The 18243-nt window shown below is 49.4% G+C and overlaps 1 protein-coding gene across 1 annotated transcript in view; it reads right to left on the bottom strand.

The window, feature by feature from the left end:
- Positions 1–4178, bottom strand: part of LOC120913251 (ras-related protein Rab-8A) — a 67104-nt gene extending 62926 nt beyond the window's left edge. The window contains exon 1 of the mRNA XM_040323075.1: positions 3893–4178. Coding sequence (XP_040179009.1) covers positions 3893–4016 — 124 coding nt within the window. The 5' untranslated portion in view covers positions 4017–4178. The remainder of the gene's footprint in view (positions 1–3892) is intronic.
- Positions 4179–18243: the final 14065 nt, after the last annotated feature.

Here is an 18243-nt window from a genome sequence, read left to right as displayed (position 1 = left end):
TTGGGATCAGTGGCAGTGCTGGCGGGGAGTTGGGATCAGTGGCAGTGCTGGCGGGGAGTTGGGATCAGCCAACTTAGGTGCTCTTGATCAAGGTCATCTGCTGATCTGAGAACTGTAGTGGGGACTTTTAAATGCAACTCTAATCACAGGTAGTGCTACTCACTGTGTCTCCGACTTTGTGGTTTCTCGTAGCAGTGACACTTATGCTGAAATCAGCAGATAGGGTCTCCTCCAGCCCCTCCCACTTCACATTCCTCACATTCATGTCGTGAATGGACGGCTGTGAAGAGGCTGAGTGGGCGGCCACAGGCTTCAGGAACAGCCCAGATTTAGGGGACCCCTGGCAAATCCTCATTTGACCCCCAAGGGGGTCCCGACCCCCAGGTTGAGAACCACTGCTCTAGATCAACCTCACTAGTGCCGTGACCCCTTGATTAAATTTCTCAAGTTGTGGGGACCCCTAACAGTAACATTTTTGTAGCGTGGGTTGTCAGCACCCAAGGCAAGACAAGTAATTTTCACCCCTAACCCACGGACATTTAGCGCTCCGAGTCCCTTCCACTCGTACATTATTAAAACCTCTTATGGTACAATTTTGGATGTACCGCTCTTTGTTCTCCTTTCTTTCCCTGAGAACTGTAGTGGGGACTTTTAATCGCAACTCTAATCACAGGAAGTGTTACTCATTGTGTCTCCAGCTTCACTGTGTCTCGCAGCTTCACTGTGTCTCGCAGCTTCACTGTGTCTCGCAGCAGTGACACCTATGTCGAAATCAGGAGATAGGGTCTCCTCCAGCCCCTCCAACTTCACATTCCTCACCAGCCAGCTGACCTCTAATCTCTGCTCCCCAGCCATGCGGTGACCTGAATGGCTGCGAAGAGTCTGAGTGGGCAGCCGCAGGCTCCAGGAACAGCCCAGCTGGGCAGTCGTGAAAAGGCTGGGAGAGCAGTGGGGGCTTCAGAAACAGCCCAGGATTTGGTGACCCCTGGCAAATCGTCATTCGACCCCCAGGTTGAGAACCACTGCTCTAGATCAACCATTAACTATGCAGAACAAGGGTCTGCCTGACTGGACAGGTAGGCGTGTCCACATATTGCATAGCTTTGGTAAACCCACACGTGACGGGGCGTCAGCGGTAAAGCGCCGCTATTTACCATTGTTTTAGCTGTGCTTTTTGGCGGCTAGCAGGGTGCTTTTAACCACCACTAGTGACCGAAAAGGGGTTAAAAGCACCCACAAAGTGCTGCGTGCCGCAGTGTGGGGGTGATGGGATGAGTGGTAGTGCTGGGGGTAGTTCTGCTGATCAGCCAACTTAGCAGATGATCTTGATCAAGAGCATCTGCTGATCTGAGAACTGGCCGTTGGCCATTGATAGCGGCGTTTTAAGAGTGGTGTATTCACCGCTCCCGCAACACCCCAAAGATGCTGATACTTTTTTCCCGTCCTGAAAGCGCACCACTCCAGTGTGAAAGCACTCATGCTTTCACACTGGAGAGGAATTTTTGAGGCTCTATTTTTAGTGCCTGAAAAACACCTCCAGTGTGAAAGTAGCCTAAAGGAGATTACAGAGATTATACATTCAAATTGTATAGTGTATGGCCACCTTGAGGCTCATCAATAGCATTACAATCTGACCGATGCAATCTCTGTACAATCAAAATTAGATCTACCAAAACAATGTAACATTTGCACCTACCCCAAATGACCAATGGATCTGCATTTAATCAGGCGGGCCCTTCCCTACATTGTTGTTGGTAGATCTAAAGGAGATTGTAAAAACAGGCTGTAACGTGTGCGATGACCCCAAGACTCACCACACAAGTTACAATGTTTGTACAATTAACTTTACATCCATCAAAACCTTGTAACATGTGGACTTACCTACACTATCCAATCATTCTGTATACATTACATAGTTGTTGACAGATCTAATGGCGTCTTTGCAATCAGATTGTAACATGTGTTGTGAGCTTAAAGGGGAGGTTCACCCTAAAAACCACTTTCTCTAATTACATTGGCGAAAGGAGCCGAACGGCGATGCGCAATATAGCGCCGACTCGCCGTTCGGCTCCTTTCGCCAGTCGTGACGCGGCTTACGCGACGGGGGGAGCTGTTTTTTGTCAAAACGTCAATCACCAGCATGTGAGGAACGCCCACTCCCGCGGGACTCGCAACCCCGAAGCCAGGGGTGAATAGCTGTACGAAGGTATGTACAGCATCAAAAAAAACATAACAGGCATAATTGTATTGTAATGTGGGGGGCCAGTGTAATTAGAGAAAGTGGTTTTTAGGGTGAACCTCCCCTTTAAGGCCCCTTTCACACTAGGCAAATCCGTCTCAGCGGAGTCCACCAGCTCAGCGGGAGATCTCTCCACTGAACTGGAGTATGACAGGTCCCTCTCTGCTCACTGAGCGGGGAGGGGCTTGTGCAGCGCCGCTGTCTCCTATGGAGAGATCTGATGAAAACGGACTGCATGCCCATTTTCATCAGATCTCACCCGATCCGATATGGACAGATAGCAACGTTTTGCCATCCGTCTGATTTTAGCGGATCGGGTTGGACGTCAGCGGACATCCGACACTCCATAGGTCCGCTGACAAATATGACAGGCGGACCTGAACAGTCCGACCGTGTGAAAGGGGCCTTAAGCAGAATAATACTCACCTCAGCTCCAGCGATGCGGCATCACTGAGCTCCCCGCTTGGAGGCGGCTGGCTTCTGGGTCTTGATTGACAGATTATACATTCAAGATGTATAGTGTATGGCTGGGCAGATATGACGTCACGCACACGCATGCACAGGAGTCCAGTCAGATTTGGCATTGCCGAATTTGTACAGTGAGCTGCATGTGCGCGGCTAAGGCTGCATTCACTCCTAGGCGACAAAACGCCTGAAGCGCGACGCCCGTGCCGCTGGAGGGGAGAATTTCCATTGATGTCTATGAGATGGTTCACATCTCATAAACGCCTGAAAACAAGTCCCGGACCCTTTTTTTCAGGCGGCATTGGCGTTCGGCCATAGACATCAATGTAAATTCTTTGTGAAAAAAAAAAAAAAAAGTAAACTAATCGCGGCAAAATACGCGGCGTTACAATGTGAATGGAGCCTTATAGTACAAGGACGGGCGGACAGGCAGGCAAGTAGTTTTAAAGTATGTCTCTTCTGCATTAAAAATCCTGACTGTCCGACAATTTTTATTCAGTAGCCTAGAGTTCCACTGGGACACAGGAATAGAAGGAAACATTTTCTGGCGAATACTATCGAAGGCTCATCATATACATTACAATCTGGCAATAGAATACAATCAACTCTAGATTTAAAGTGATATTAAAGGCAAGTCATTCTCAATTAACGAACATGTTATACTTACCTGCTCTATGCAGCGGTATTGCACAGAGTGGCCCCGATCCTCCTCTTCGCGGGTCTCTCGCCCCTCCCACCTACCGAGTGCCCCCAGAGCAGAAAGGGGGGGGGGGGCTGAGCATAGTACCAGGGGGGCTCACTTGACACACCAGGAAGTGTCAGATTCAGCAGCAAGGAATTTGAGATTTACCACTCACTATACATGGGTACTCAACCTGTGGCCCTCCGGCTGTTAAGGAACTACAAGTCCCATCATGCCTCTGCCTTTGGGAGTCATGCTTGTAACTGTCAGCCCTGCAATGCCTCTTGGGACTTGTAGTTCCACAAAAGCTGGAGGGCCACAGGTTGAGTACCCATGCACTACTAAGGCATATAGTAGTTCTGATCCCATGTGAATGTGCCTGCCTGAGCTCCCCAGCAGCCTGAACACGTAGCCTCCTGCCCTGACTTTCCTGTGTGCGGCTGCCTGTCTGGCCCCAGCACTGCCTGCTCCCCTGTCAGTCCCACCAGTTGCTCCCCGCCTCTCACCTATGGTGGAGATGAAGGTAGAGTTGAAGGCATCCTCTGAGAATCTGAACAGCACGCACGTCTTCCCGACCCCCGAGTCCCCGATCAGAAGCAGTTTAAACAAATAGTCGTAAGTCTTCGCCATATTAAAAACTACTATACAGGAAATACCAGCGCCCGGATCCTATTGGCCGGCGGGCTTATCAATCTAGCGCGGCGAAAGACGCGACTGGTTACTGTCCCTCTGACGTCATTCTGGGCCAGCCCATCTCCGGGGACCCCCGGGGCCGATCCCAGCATAAAGTTTATCTGGCTAAGCGGACGAGTCAAACTGAGAAGAGCGAGCTGATTGGCTGCGCGCACGTCAGAGCGGCAGCTTGTGATTGGCTGGAAGGGAGGATGAGGTTGAAGTTTCTGTAATGTCATGGGGCTATCGTTTAAAGGCGCAGTCCTTTGGTGAAGGCTTATGTTACACTGGGAGGAGATTCCAATTACGTACAGCTTGCAGGAGGATGCACAGAACCAAGCACGCTCCTTCTTCTCATGTCATTCTTCTTTATAGAGAACTTTATTAAACTTCATGAAACACAACATGCATATTGTCTGCAGCTAGGAATGGGAGTGGCTACACTGCGCTGAATTTTGGGCGTGGCTCAACATAGTATTAAACCCTCTGCAATTTTTATCATAACCACCTCATGCCCGCCGAATAGTCGAATGACGGCGGGCGTAGAGTTGCCACATGATCCTTTAAACCCGAACACATGAATTACACAGGTTCTGAGGCTAATTTAATGCAGGCAAGGCACTAAGTGAGTTAAATTAGCACCTTAATCAGTCGCAGAACCCGTGTAATTAATAGGTCTTCGGATTTAAAGGGATGAGGTGGCAACCCGCCACGGGATGGGATCCCCTTTTCGTTCTGGGATGACGTCATATGATGTTGCCCCAGTCTCACCACTGTCGCAGCAATCGTGGGCACACCATACCTCCCAACTGTCCCTGATTTGGAGCAATATCCCTCTGTCCCTCTTTCCTCCTCATTTGTCCCTCATTTTGGTCTGATCTATATAGTTGTATAAAAAATGCACTTTTTATCTTCCAAAAAGAGTTTCCCAGAACTAAACCTTTCATCCAAATTTTTAATTGCTGCATTTGTAAATTTTAAAGGCCAATATAAAGGAATAGTAGTGGCAAAAAAAAGCCCTTGTGGATTTATTTAACCTTTTTCTTGGTTAATTCTCCTTTAAGGGGGTGTGGCATGGGGCATGTCCTATGCCTACATACGTTTGCTAGTAGGCGTCCCTCATTCCCATCTCAAAATGTTGGGAGGTATGGGCACACTGTGTCCAATCACAGTGGATCACATGTAAACACGGAAGTGCTGGTAATCAGTTTTCCTAGCCTCACACTGACAAAGTGTCAGGAGAGCAGATCAGCAGCATCTCCTTGCAGGGGAGACCTGTACAGGTTATCAGGGCACTGATCATCGGTGCAGCCCCAATTGTGCCCAGCAGTGATGCCAGTCAGTTACCAGTAGTGATGCCAATCTGTGCCTATCAGTGATACCAATCTGTGCCCATTAGTGATGCCAGTCAGTATTGCCTATCAGTGACGCCAATCTGTGCCCATCAGTGATGCCAGTCAGTATTGCCTATCGAGAAGAAAGAGGATCACCGCTCCAGGTGGGTCACTATATAGAATTAGACTGACTCAGTATACCGTGGGTGCTGGCAATGCACTGACCATGCATAGGATACGAAGAAAGGAAATGGATAGCCGCACTCCAATGACCAAAAAGGTTGTCTTTTATTCAAACGAACAGCAAGTACATCACTTCACAGGGTCACAGCAAAGGAACAGGGGAACAGCCGATGCGTTTCGCACTGGACTAGTGATTAATCATGGCTAATCAGCCATGATTAAGCACAAGTCCAGTGCGAAACGCGTCGGCTGTTCCCCTGTTCCTTTGCTGTGACCCTGTGAAGTGATGTACTTGCTGTTCGTTTGAATAAAAGACAACCTTTTTGGTCATTGGAGTGCGGCTATCCATTTCCTTTCTTCGTATCCAGTATTGCCTATTAGTGACGCCAATCTGTGCCCATCAGTGATGCCAGTCAGTATTGCCTTTCAGTGCAGCCCATCAGTGCCTAACCGTGCCACCTATGATTGTCCATAAGTGCTGCCTGTCATTGTCACCTATCAGTGCAATATATTAGTGCCTCCTCATCAGTGCCGTCTTATCAGTGCCCAAATTTGCCACCTCATCAATGCCCATCAGTGAAGCCTATCAATGCAGCCTCATCAGGACACATCAGTAAAGGAGAAAAATTACTTATTTCCCAAATTTTCTGACAGAAGCTTAGAAAAACGTTATTTTTTTATTTTTTTAGCAAAAAATAAAAACCCCAGCATTGATTAAATACCACCAAAAGAAAGCTCTATTTCTGTGAAAAAAAAAATATAAAAATTTCATTTGGCACAGCATTATTGCGTGATCGGACAATTGTCATTCAGTGTGAAAGCGCTGAAAATTGGCCTGGGCAGCAAGGGGATGAAAGTGCCCGGTATTGTAGCAGTTTAAGTAAAACTATTGGCAAAACTTTTTTTATTATTATCATTTTTGATAGAGAAAAGAAATTATTAATATTAATATACAGGATTTATATAGCGCCAGCAGTTTGCTTTACAGCATGAGGTCAGACAGTACAGCACAGGTGTCAAACACAAGGCCCGCAGGGTGAATCCGGCTCTCCAGGCCATTTCATGTGACCGTCGCACTTCTCCTGCAGCTGCAGGAGAGCTCCAGCCCTCCTCTGGTTTTCCTCCAGACCCTTACTTTCTGCTTTCAAGCAATGCATCCAGCTTCTTCCCAGCAGCAGCATAAGCCACCCCACTAACTTCTGATGGTGGGGCGGCTCTTGACATCTAATGTAAGGGGAGGGGAATGCGCTGGACATCTAATCTTACAGATACAACCGGCTCTTTTGAGAACAATCATAATGCTGATGCGGCCCACAATGAAAATGAATTTGACACCCCTGCAGTACAGTTACAACAAAAAATTGAGGGCCAGATTCAGGTAGAATTCCGGCGGCGTAACGTATTGCATTTACGTTACACCGCCGCAAGTTTTACGTGCAAGTGCTTGATTCACAAAGCACTTGCCTGTAAACTTGCGGCGTCGTAGCGTAAATCTGTCCGGCGCAAGCCCGCCTAATTCAAATGGGGCGTGTATTATTTAAATTAGGCGCGTTCCCGCGCCGAACGTACTGCGCATGCTCCGTTTTGAAATTTCCCTATGTGCTTTGCGCGAAATGACGTTGCACCGACGTAATTTTTTGAACGGCAACGTGCGTTACGTCCTTTCCTATTCACGGACGACTTACGCAAAAAAAAAAATTAAAATTCGACGCGGGAACGACGGCCATACTTTAACATGGCAAGTCTAACTTTAAGCCAAGAAATAGCAGCTGTAACTTTACGCCGGGAAAAGCAGACTAGCAACGACGTAAGAGAATGCGACGACCGCGCGTAACTTCGTGGATCGCCGTAAACAGCTAATTAGCATACCCGATGCGGAAAACGACGCAAACTCCACCCAGCGGGCGCCGAAGTATTACACCTACGATCCGAAGGCGTATAAAGCCGTACGCCTGTCGGATCGAAGCCAGAAGCCGTCGTATCTTGGTTTGAGAATTCAAACTAAAGATACGACGCGGCAAATTTGAAAGTACGCCGGAGTATCAGCAGATACTCCGGCGTACTTCTTCTGAGAATCTGGCCCTGAATACTTACCTTTCCGTAATTTTCCTTTCCTGGTGCCTGACCATGGCAGCATACATATGGTTGGTTACTCCGCCCCCAACCAACCCACAGGCCAATTATAACTCTTTAAAAGAGTGTCCGCTACCCCCCCCCATACACCATTCTTGAAACTAGACTCAAACATTTAAGGATTATGGCAAGGGAGGGCGTATGCTGACATGGTCAGGCACCAGGAAAGGAAAATTACGGAAAGGTAAGTATTAAATTTTCCACTTTCCTGGTGCTTTCCATGGCAGCATACATATGGTTAATGTGACGAGATCCTTTGCTCGCCCGGTTCTGCTCTCCCGACACTCCCCTGCTTCTATTGGATCAGCTTGCAGATTGCAACATCTGATGGTCCAGTCATCCAAGGTTCCGGGATCCGAATTACAGCTATGTGCCATTCGGACCCATTAAGAACAAACACCAGGCAGGCTGTATGTAAGTTCAAACAGGACTCTTTATTTTCAAGTACACAGCACACTTTTATACAGAATTTGGAACATCCCACTCCCAACAACCGCTTTTCTATTGGTCAATTGTAAAGTATATGCAGTCTTCACTCAGGTCCTCCTTGACCATGCAAATGAGGACTTGAAATAGTCAACAGGGATTGGTCCAATAGCTTGGATAGAAAGACTTGTGTATTGAGACAGAAGCCCCAGGGGGTAATCAATGTACACAATAACCCGGTCTACTTAATTACTACCTCTGAGAGGTTACATTCCTTTTAGACAATAGAATGCTAATTCAATACAGCTGACAGGCTTCTGACCTTTAGAACAATACAAAGTCCCTTAGCGTAAACACATACATCTTCAAACATACATAATAGATTCAATTAACCTTCAATCCCCAATTCTAGCCAGACGGACTGTCTCCGACACCCGCTCTTAACCTGCAGAACACAATAAAAGGTATTTCACAAGCTGGTTCCACTTAGCATTTCAAAAGCCGGTGTCCTTGCATTGAATGTCCCTCTCCTGTGTAACAGATGTCAAGTAGAAACACTTTAATATCTCAAGATCCATGACATTACTTCCCCTGGGAAACAGTCCAACAGCTGCAGTGGGACCCAAACGGGTCAACTCGAGGATGTTGGAAAAGTAGTCTTAAGGTTCCAGGACTGTCTGCTGGGATGACCCATCTGCCTTCCTGTTTTGAGGCCCTGGCCCATGATCGGACGGCAAGAGGCTCGCATTCAGTCCTCTCCAAAAGCCCCTGTCCCGGCTAGGCCTGTCACACATCTCCCCCTTTGGCAGGAGACTAACACTGGGAGAAACCCCAATTCCGGGACCCACCCAGTACCCCAGATAACTTGTCCCAAACAGAGCATTACTCACCCAGCCAATCTCTGCCTCTCTCAGAGAACACGCCTGCCGCTGGGGAGAGGCCTGGACTGGCCCTTCTCCCTGGAGTCCTTTCAGCCGCTGGAGAGAAGACAGGGTGGCTGGGCTCAGTTCATCATGCCGTTGGGAATCTGGGCCAACTGGCCACCATTCCTGGGGTATACCAGTGGAGACTGCAGTCCCATCCACTGATGCTAGGTAAAAATCCCCCGGTGCTTGCAAAGAAAAGCCGACATCCTCCTGTCTCAGTGCCGCACCATTTTCTGGGGTTGTGTCTGTGGAGATCGGAGTCCCATCCACTACCACAGGAACCCCCTCTTCTGTTAGTTGAGAGCAGAGGCCCGGGGCACTCTGCTCTGTTGCCAGCTCTTCCGCTGGGTTGCTGTGAGTGGGGACCACAGTCCCATCCACCGATATACGCTCAAGCTGTAGTTGTGTGCAGCAGCCAGTAGCATCCTGTCCTGCTGCCAGTGATTCAGCTGGGAGTACGAGCTTTACCACCTCAGCTTGTTGCTGGGGAGGGAGGCCAACCGCCCCGGCTCCCTGGAACTCCACAGTTGGTCCCGGTGCTGGGCAGAGATTGCTAGTACTCTGCCCTGTTGCCAGCATTTCTGATGGGGGTGCATAATCCATAACATCCTCTGAACAGTCCATACATTCTGTAATCTGTGGTTGGGGAGTGATCACCATCTTCTCACCCTGAGCCTCCGGAACTGCCACAGGGGTGGGGCAGAGGTCTTGATCCCTCTGTCCGGTGACCAGCGCTTCAGCTGGGGAAGATTCTTGTAACTCCACAAATACTGCCCTTGGTGCTGGGCAGAGCACAATGAAGTTTGGCCCTGATACCAGCTCTTCTGCTGGAGGCTCCCCAGGTTGTTCTTCCTCAGCAGAAAAGTCTATCAAATCCCCTGTCTCTACAACTGGTGCCTGGGGATAGAGGTTCACCATCTCCTGTCCATGAAACCCAGAAGATGCTATAGGTACTGAGCAGAGGTTAGCAGAGCTCAGCCCTGCAGTCAGCACTTCAGCTTTGGGAATGACAAGCTCCCGATTTTCCACTGCTGATTCATCAGCCAGGATTTCATCACTGTCAGCTGATATTTCCTCATAGTCCCAGGTAAAGGGAGCCCCACCCTGCTGCTGAGCGGAGTCTAGCAGCTGTTTGTAGGCGATTTCCAGCTCATGTTGCCGCTCTCGTTCTCTCTGTTGCCGCTCTCGTGCTCTCTGTTGCCACTCTCGTTCTCTCTGTTCCTGCAGCTGGAGGTCTCTAATGGTATTCTGTATGGCCGTCTCTGATGGGTTAGCACCATATAATGCCAACCGTTGTTGAACTCGCTGCTGGAACAAGTCTTCAACTGACCGGGGTCCTGCATCACCATCCCTCTGATCCATCTCGGCTAGCGCAATGATCAGGGTGGCCTTGTTCTTCCCACCGGTCCCTCCACGCCTCTCAAGCAAGTCTTTTAGCATGGTTCTCCTCCAGGCTGCATAGCTGGTCATTCATGGTGGTGGTTTGGAGTTGTCCCAGTAACTGGAGAGCAAATCCCACTGCTGCCAACCAATGTGACGAGATCCTTTGCTCGCCTGGTTCTGCTCTCCCGACACTCCCCTGCTTCTATTGGATCAGCTTGCAGATTGCAACGTCTGATGGTCCAGTCATCCAAGGTTCCGGGATCCGAATTACAGCTATGTGCCATTCGGACCCATTAAGAACAAACACCAGGCAGGCTGTATGTAAGTTCAAACAGGACTCTTTATTTTCAAGTACACAGCACACTTTTATACAGAATTTGGAACATCCCACTCCCAACAACCGCTTTCCTATTGGTCAATTGTAAAGTATATGCAGTCTTCACTCAGGTCCTCCTTGACCATGCAAATGAGGACTTGAAATAGTCAACAGGGATTGGTCCAATAGCTTGGATAGAAAGACTTGTGTATTGAGACAGAAGCCCCAGGGGGTAATCAATGTACACAATAACCCAGTCTACTTAATTACTACCTCTGAGAGGTTACATTCCTTTTAGACAATAGAATGCTAATTCAATACAGCTGACAGGCTTCTGACCTTTAGAACAATACAAAGTCCCTTAGCGTAAACACATACATCTTCAAACATACATAATAGATTCAATTAACCTTCAATCCCCAATTCTAGCCAGACGGACTGTCTCCGACACCCGCTCTTAACCTGCAGAACACAATAAAAGGTATTTCACAAGCTGGTTCCACTTAGCATTTCAAAAGCCGGTGTCCTTGCATTGAATGTCCCTCTCCTGTGTAACAGATGTCAAGTAGAAACACTTTAATATCTCAAGATCCATGACAGTTAATAACTCGCTTACAGGGAGGGTAGCTGCCCAAAATATTTTACTTTCGATTATAGATCAGACAGCTATGAAGCCCCTCTGCTTCCTTTTTTTTTTTTTTTTTATATATCTTGGGGAGCAATTTAACCGGCACTAAACCATAATAGGATATGAATGAGGTAAAAGACGACCATCTTGCCGCCTGACAGAGTTTCTGGGAAAAAAATCACGATACGGCTGCCCAGGAAAAAGCCATTCTCTCCGTAGAGTGAACGCTCATTGATTTTGGAACCGGAGGACCACTAGCTTGATATATCCACCAAATGAGATGAATGAACGAACTTGCCAAAGTTGTCCTTTGCGCTTATATTTTTTATATCGTTAGGAATCCAAGAGGAAGCCTGCTGATCTTACGAGAAGTGTTGTGTCAGACTACTGCAAGGTCTGAGTGACCATGCCATGTCCAGCTTCGGGGTTTGTCGAAACTTTCCCTAAAAGCTGGAAGCATCCATTTCTGGCCAAGGTATCTGTAGAGGGAATTCTTAGACACGAACTGGTGAAAATGATCAGAGGAGCCCCTTGCTTGGAAGAATGTAATACCGGAGACCTTCTCCTTTAGGGTCTGGGTTTCCGAGACTCTTCAGCCAGCGGTAACGGTGACTTAAAAAAAAGGAATGGTGTATGGGGAGGGCGGACACTCTTTTAAAGAGTTATAATTGGTCCTGTGGGTTGGTTGGGGGCGGAGTAACCAACCATATGTATGCTGCCATGGAAGGCACCAGGAAAATACAATTCAATACAGGAGAAATCAGAGGCCCGGATTCAGATAGAATTGTCTATCTATGGGCGGGCGTAACGTATCGCAGATACTGTACGCCGCCGTAAATTTGGGCGCAAGTTCCGTATTCAGAAACAACTTGCGCCCTTAGTTACGGCGGCGTAACGTATGTGTGTCGGTGTAAGCCCGCCTAATTCAAATGTGGATGACGTGGGCGTGTTTTATGTATATTAACTGTGACCCCACGTTTTTTTACGTGAAAAAATCCCAGTGCGCATGCTCTAAATTACGCCGCAAATCGTCAATGCTTTAGACGTGAACGTAACTTAGGTACAGCCCTATTCGCGAACGACTTACGCAAACAACGTCAAATTTTAAAAACTCAACGCGGGAACGACGTCCATACTTAAAGGGGTGGTTCCCCCTAAAAACGACTTTTTTTTATTACACTGCCCCCCCACATTACAATCCGATTAAGGCTATTATTATTTTTTTGATGCTGTACATGCCTTTGTACAGCATATTCACCCGTGCATCCGGGTTGCGAGTCCCGCGGGAGTGGGCGTTCCTAACAGGTCTGTGATTGACGTTTTGCCCCAAAACGAGCTCCCCCCCGTCACCTAAGCCGCGTCACGGTTGGCGAAAGGAGCCAAACGGCGAGTCGGCGCTATACTGCGCATGCGCATCGCCGTTCGGCTCCTTTCGCCAATCGTGACGCGGCTTACGCACCGGGGGGAGCTCGTTTTTGGGCAAAACGTCAATCACAGACCTGTTAGGAACGCCCACTCCCGCGGGACTCGCAACCCGGATGCACGGGTGAATATGCTGTACAAAGGTATGTACAGCATCAAAAAAATAATAATAGCCTTAATCGGATTGTAATGTGGGGGGGCAGTGTAATAAAAAAAAGTAGTTTTTAGGGGGAACCACCCCTTTAACATTAGCTACGCCTCATATAGCAGGGGTAACTTTACGCCGGAAAAAGCCTAACGTAAACAACGTAAAAAAATGCGCCGGCCGGACGTACGTTTCTGAATCGGCGTATCTAGCTCATTTGCATATTCCTCGCGTAAATATACGGAAGCGCCACCTAGCGGCCAGCGTAAATATGCAGCCTAAGATATGACGGTGTAAGACACTTACGCCAGTCGGATCTTAGGGAAATCTATGCGTAACTGATTCTCTGAATCAGTCGCATAGTTACGACCACGCACACTCAGAGATACGACGTTGTATCTGAAGATACGCCGTCGTATCTCCTTTCTGAATCCGGGCCAGAGTGTCCTGCTTACCAGAGCTTACAATCTAAGAGGGAGGGTAATAACCCCTGTCAATTTAAATTTTTTACACCTGTGTCCCCATTGGGGAGATTTCCCTTCACTTCCTGCCCCATAACCAAAACAGGAAGCAAGAAAAAATCCCTCCAAAGTGACTGAATCCCAGGATCACCAGAATTAGTACCCATTGGATAATTTCCCCTTTATTACTGTTTTGGGGGCAACCCAACATTTGGGATTTTCCTTTCACTTTTTATGATACTGGTAAACAGGATAAACTAAGTGAGTAAATCACCCTTACTAGTTTAGCTTGACAAAGGAGCATGCACTGTACACATCTCTACAGTGCACATGCTGCGAAATGCGAGCACGTCTGTGACGCCACCCCGCCCTGTGCTGCGTTCCTGCCCTCTCCTGTGGTCCCGAGCTGGGCTCCAACCCTTGGTGTGGATCACGCCCGAGCGCCAAAGATCCTTGCTGGTCAGGACACTGGCTCTACCTGGGCTAGTGAGACATGTTTGCTGCAGACAGCCTGGACGGTGATAGTGCGGTTCATTGGACCCCAGGGCCGGACTGGGAATAAAAACCAGCCCTGGAAAAAATGTCATACCAGCCCCATAGCATTATTATACCAGCCCAACATCATAACGTCATTATTTTTTGTTCATAGAAGGGAAAACCATGCATTTTAAAGCACATTTGAAGAACGTATTATATATAGATAAGACAGATATTAAAGCACATAGGGCTATATATATACCTTGCAGGGATCGGTCTGTTAGCTCCAGCTCGGTGGCTCTGGTTTTCCTATCGTCTCCTCTCCACAGTCCACACGTCTGACTTTTCCCATGACCCCCATCCCAGCGGTGCTCCCACTGTTGACTCCTCTCCAGACTCCCTCAGAGACTGCAGACATGATATAAGACCAGAGATGGTCAGAGGCTGCGGGCATAGTACAGGAGATGGTCAGAGGTTGCAGGCATGGTACAGGAGATGTCTGAGGCTACGGGCATGGTACAGCAGATGGTTAGAGACTGAGGACATACTAAAGCTAGTAAGATATGTAGACATGATACAAGAGATGGTCAGAGACTGCAGACATGGTACAAGAGATCAATGCAGCCTCACCAGTGCCTATCAAATGCAGTCTCACTGCCCATCAATGCAGCCTCACTGTGCCCAACATTGCAGACTCACTGTGCCCACCATTACAGCCTCACTGTACCCATCAATGCAGCCTCAAAGTGCCCACCATTACAGCCTCACTGTACCCATCAATGCAGCCTCAAAGTGCCCATTATTGCAGCCTTACCGTGCCCATCATTGCAGCTTTACTGAGCCCATCATTGCAGCCTGACGTGCTCATCATTGCAGCCTCACTGTGTCCATTATTGCAGCCTCACCATGCCCATCATTGCAGCCTCACCGTGCCCATCATTGCAGATTCACTGTGCCCATCATTGCAGCCTCACCGTGCCATCATTGTAGCCTTATCGTGCCCTCATTGCAGCCTTGCCCATAATTGCAGCCTTGCCATGCCCATAATTGCAGCCTTATCGTGCCAATAATTGCAGCCTTACAATGCCCATAATTGCAGCCTGACCATGCCCTCATGGCAGGCTGACCTTGCCCTCATTGCAGCCTGACCATACCCTCATTGCAGCCTGACCATACCCTTATTGCAGCCTGACCGTGCCCTCATTGCAGCCCGACCATGCCCATAATTGCAGCCTTGCCATGCCCATAATTGCAGCCTTATCCTGCCCAAAATTGCAGCCTTATCCTGCCCATAATTGCAGCCTGGTCGTGCCCTCATTGCAGCCTTATCGTGCCCATAATTGCAGCCTGACCGTGCCCATAATTGCAGCCTGACCGTGCCCTCATTGCAGCCTGACTGTGCCCAAAATTGCAGCCTGAACGTGCCCTCATTGCAGCCTGACCGTGCCCTCATTGCAGCCTGACCATGCCCATAATTTCAGCCTTGCCATGCCGATAATTGCAGCCTTATCGTGTCCATAATTGCAGCCTGACCGTTCCCTCATTGCAGCCTGACCATTCCCGCGTTGCAGCCTGACCGTGCCCTCATTGCAGCCTGACCATGCCCATGATTTCAGCCTGGCCATGCCCTCATTGCAGCCTTAGCTTGCCCTCATTGCAGCCTGACCATGCCCTCATTGCAGCCTGACCATGCCCTGCAGCCTTATCGTGTCCATAATTGCAGCCTTACAGTCAGTCCCTTCATCCTCCACATATCACACACACCGTGCCCTCATTGCAGCCTAACCATGCCCTGCAGCCTTATCCTGCCCATAATTGCAGCCTGGCCGTTCCCTCATTGCAGCCTGACCATGCCCATAATTGCAGCCTTATCATGCCCATAATTGCAGCCTGATCATGCCCTCATTGCAGCCTGACCGTGCCCTCATTGCAGCCTGACCGTGCCCTCATTGCAGCCTGACCATGCCCATAATTGCAGCCTGGCTATGCCCATAATTGCAGCCTGACCATGCCCTCATTGCAGCCTGACCATGCCCTGCAGCCTTATTGTGTCCATAATTGCAGCCTTACAATCAGTGCCTCCCTCCTCCACATATCACACACAGAGAGTGTGAAAAGTTTGGCCGTGCTCACGCTGTTACAAAAATCCTGCCCTCCTCCAAGATCAGCTTGTGTGATAGACAGAACACTGCATCTATCACACAAGCTGATCTAGTAGGAGGGCGGGACTTTTCTCACAGCGTGAGCTTGGCCAAACTTTTCACACTAAGCTGCTCCGAGACACAGCGAGAGATACTCGCTGTGTGTAATATGTGGAGGGAGGCTGGCTCTGCAGCCACAGCTTAGCCCAAAGCGGCCCCAGGGCAGGCAGCCTACCGGGAAATGTCCCGGTATCTCGGTAGGCCAGTCTGGCCCTGTTGGACCCTAATGTCCCTATATACGTGTAGCGCCTGTGTACTTTCAGTCCAGGTGCTATCTTAAATCTAGAGGGCGGTGAGAGAGTTACTTGGCTCTCATCCGGTTAATTTGTTTAAATTGGGCCTCTGCTATAGCTGGGCCGTACTGTCAGTTCATTCTGTGTTCCAAAGGTGCCTTTCCACCTTGGGGCGACAGGTGGCGGCAGTGGAGTTCAGTCAGGAGCGCCTCTTGCCAGCAGCCAATCAAGAGGGGTTTTCCCTCGCGGGGCATGCTGGGGGAGGGTACTTCTGAGGCGGACACTTTCGTCCGGGAGTTGTGTTCCGGGTGCGGCACCCACCTTTAGGGTGTGCGCACATCACGGGCCCCGGCAATATGGCCTACCAGGCCGGGGTGCACGTGCTATGCGGTGTCTTGTGTTCCGGGACCATGTTGGCTCGGAGCAACTGAAGCTGTGGCAGGACCCCAGTGATCTACTGGGTTCCCTGAACTTTGAAGAAGATCCCAAGCAAGTTGTGCTGTTCGGTGGGGAGTCAGTCTGAGGAGAGCCCAGAGGCAGGCAATCCAATAGGGCCTAGACAATCGACTGGGGATCAAGGTGACCGGACATTGGGAGTTTGTCTGTTGGCAACCTGTCAGTCGGTGACCAGTTGAGTAAAACTACCTGAGGGAGATTCAGGCATCAAGATTCACTGGGGAAGATTCATTCTATAATCCTACGTTTGGGAGGAGGGCCTGTGGCAGAAGGCCTTCTCTAACATTTATTTGCACCAGGTCTGTGGCAGAGACTTGTTCTTCTTCCCAGTGCTCCGAGTGATACCCTGGCTGCCAGGTCGGTGTGAGAGACCTGTCCAGGTACACTACACCCCCTCGGCTGAGGGGCAACGAAAGCAGAGTGTTATTTGAAGCAGGATTGCTTCTTTATTGTTCAAGCCTGAATCTGCAATTCTTCTCCTCACCCATCTTTTACTATCTACCTCAAGTTACTGTTTGCCGTGTTGGGCAGTAATAAAAGCTACCAGAAAAAACACCTGCTGATTGGACATTCCGTCATTGCTCTCATCATCATTACCCCTAGACGCTCACAAAGAGGTAATACACCATCCCTATTCTATCCAGCGGCTCCTGCGGGGGTAGCGCTACACGTGGGGGCTCGTCCGGGATCGGCTGTTGCCTCTACCAACGGAACTGTGAGTTTATTTCTGCCATTTGAGAGAAAGAAATTGTTGTGGTGTTGGACTGTGTAGCGAGGAAGGAGTTAACCTCAGGTAGCGAAAGTTCTTTAAGTGAGAGGAGTTACCCACCCCTGCATGTAACTTAGGGAGAAGTTTGGCGCCAAACCAGCAGAGTGATTGCCCGCCCACGAGAGAGAGACACGTGCAACATGTCTGTTCCCCCGTTGCCGTTCGAGAGATTGAGGCCTCCGATGTCCACCATTGGAGCCCAACCAAAGCCTGCTGCCGCCGGAGTACCCCTCACTGATATTGGGATCCGGATGCAGAACAAGGGGAAATTCGTCCTATTCTCGAGTGGAGGCGTGGAGGCCTTTGGACTGTCCTGCCCCCGCTGCTCGGAGCTGGCTGTTCGGGTCTTGCCCTTTGTCCAGTGCAAGAGATGTCGGGCCTACCTCTTCCAGATTGTGCCACCGACCGAGGCCCCTCGGGGGTATAAGGTGGACTGGGTTGCTGGAACTGTAACCGCTGAGGAAGAGGCCCCATGGCCGGAAGAACCCTCCTCACCTGTTGTGGTCGCCGATGCGGAGGTCATGACCATTTTGTCGGCGCTTACCCCGCTATCAGCCGTTTCTTCTACTATTTAGGCGGAGGCAAGCGAGGACTCGGAGGAGACGGAATGTGTGACCGATGTGACCAATGTGGCTAGTGTTCAAACGGATGCTGCACCGGAGGCTACTTCTATCAACGTGGTCTCCGTGTGG

The sequence above is a fragment of the Rana temporaria genome, chromosome 1 (genome assembly GCF_905171775.1).
Source record: "Rana temporaria chromosome 1, aRanTem1.1, whole genome shotgun sequence".
In the NCBI taxonomy this organism is placed as follows: Eukaryota; Metazoa; Chordata; class Amphibia; order Anura; family Ranidae; genus Rana; species Rana temporaria.
The sequence above is the reverse complement of the archived record's forward strand: the minus strand, read 5'-3'. Positions and strand labels throughout refer to the sequence as shown.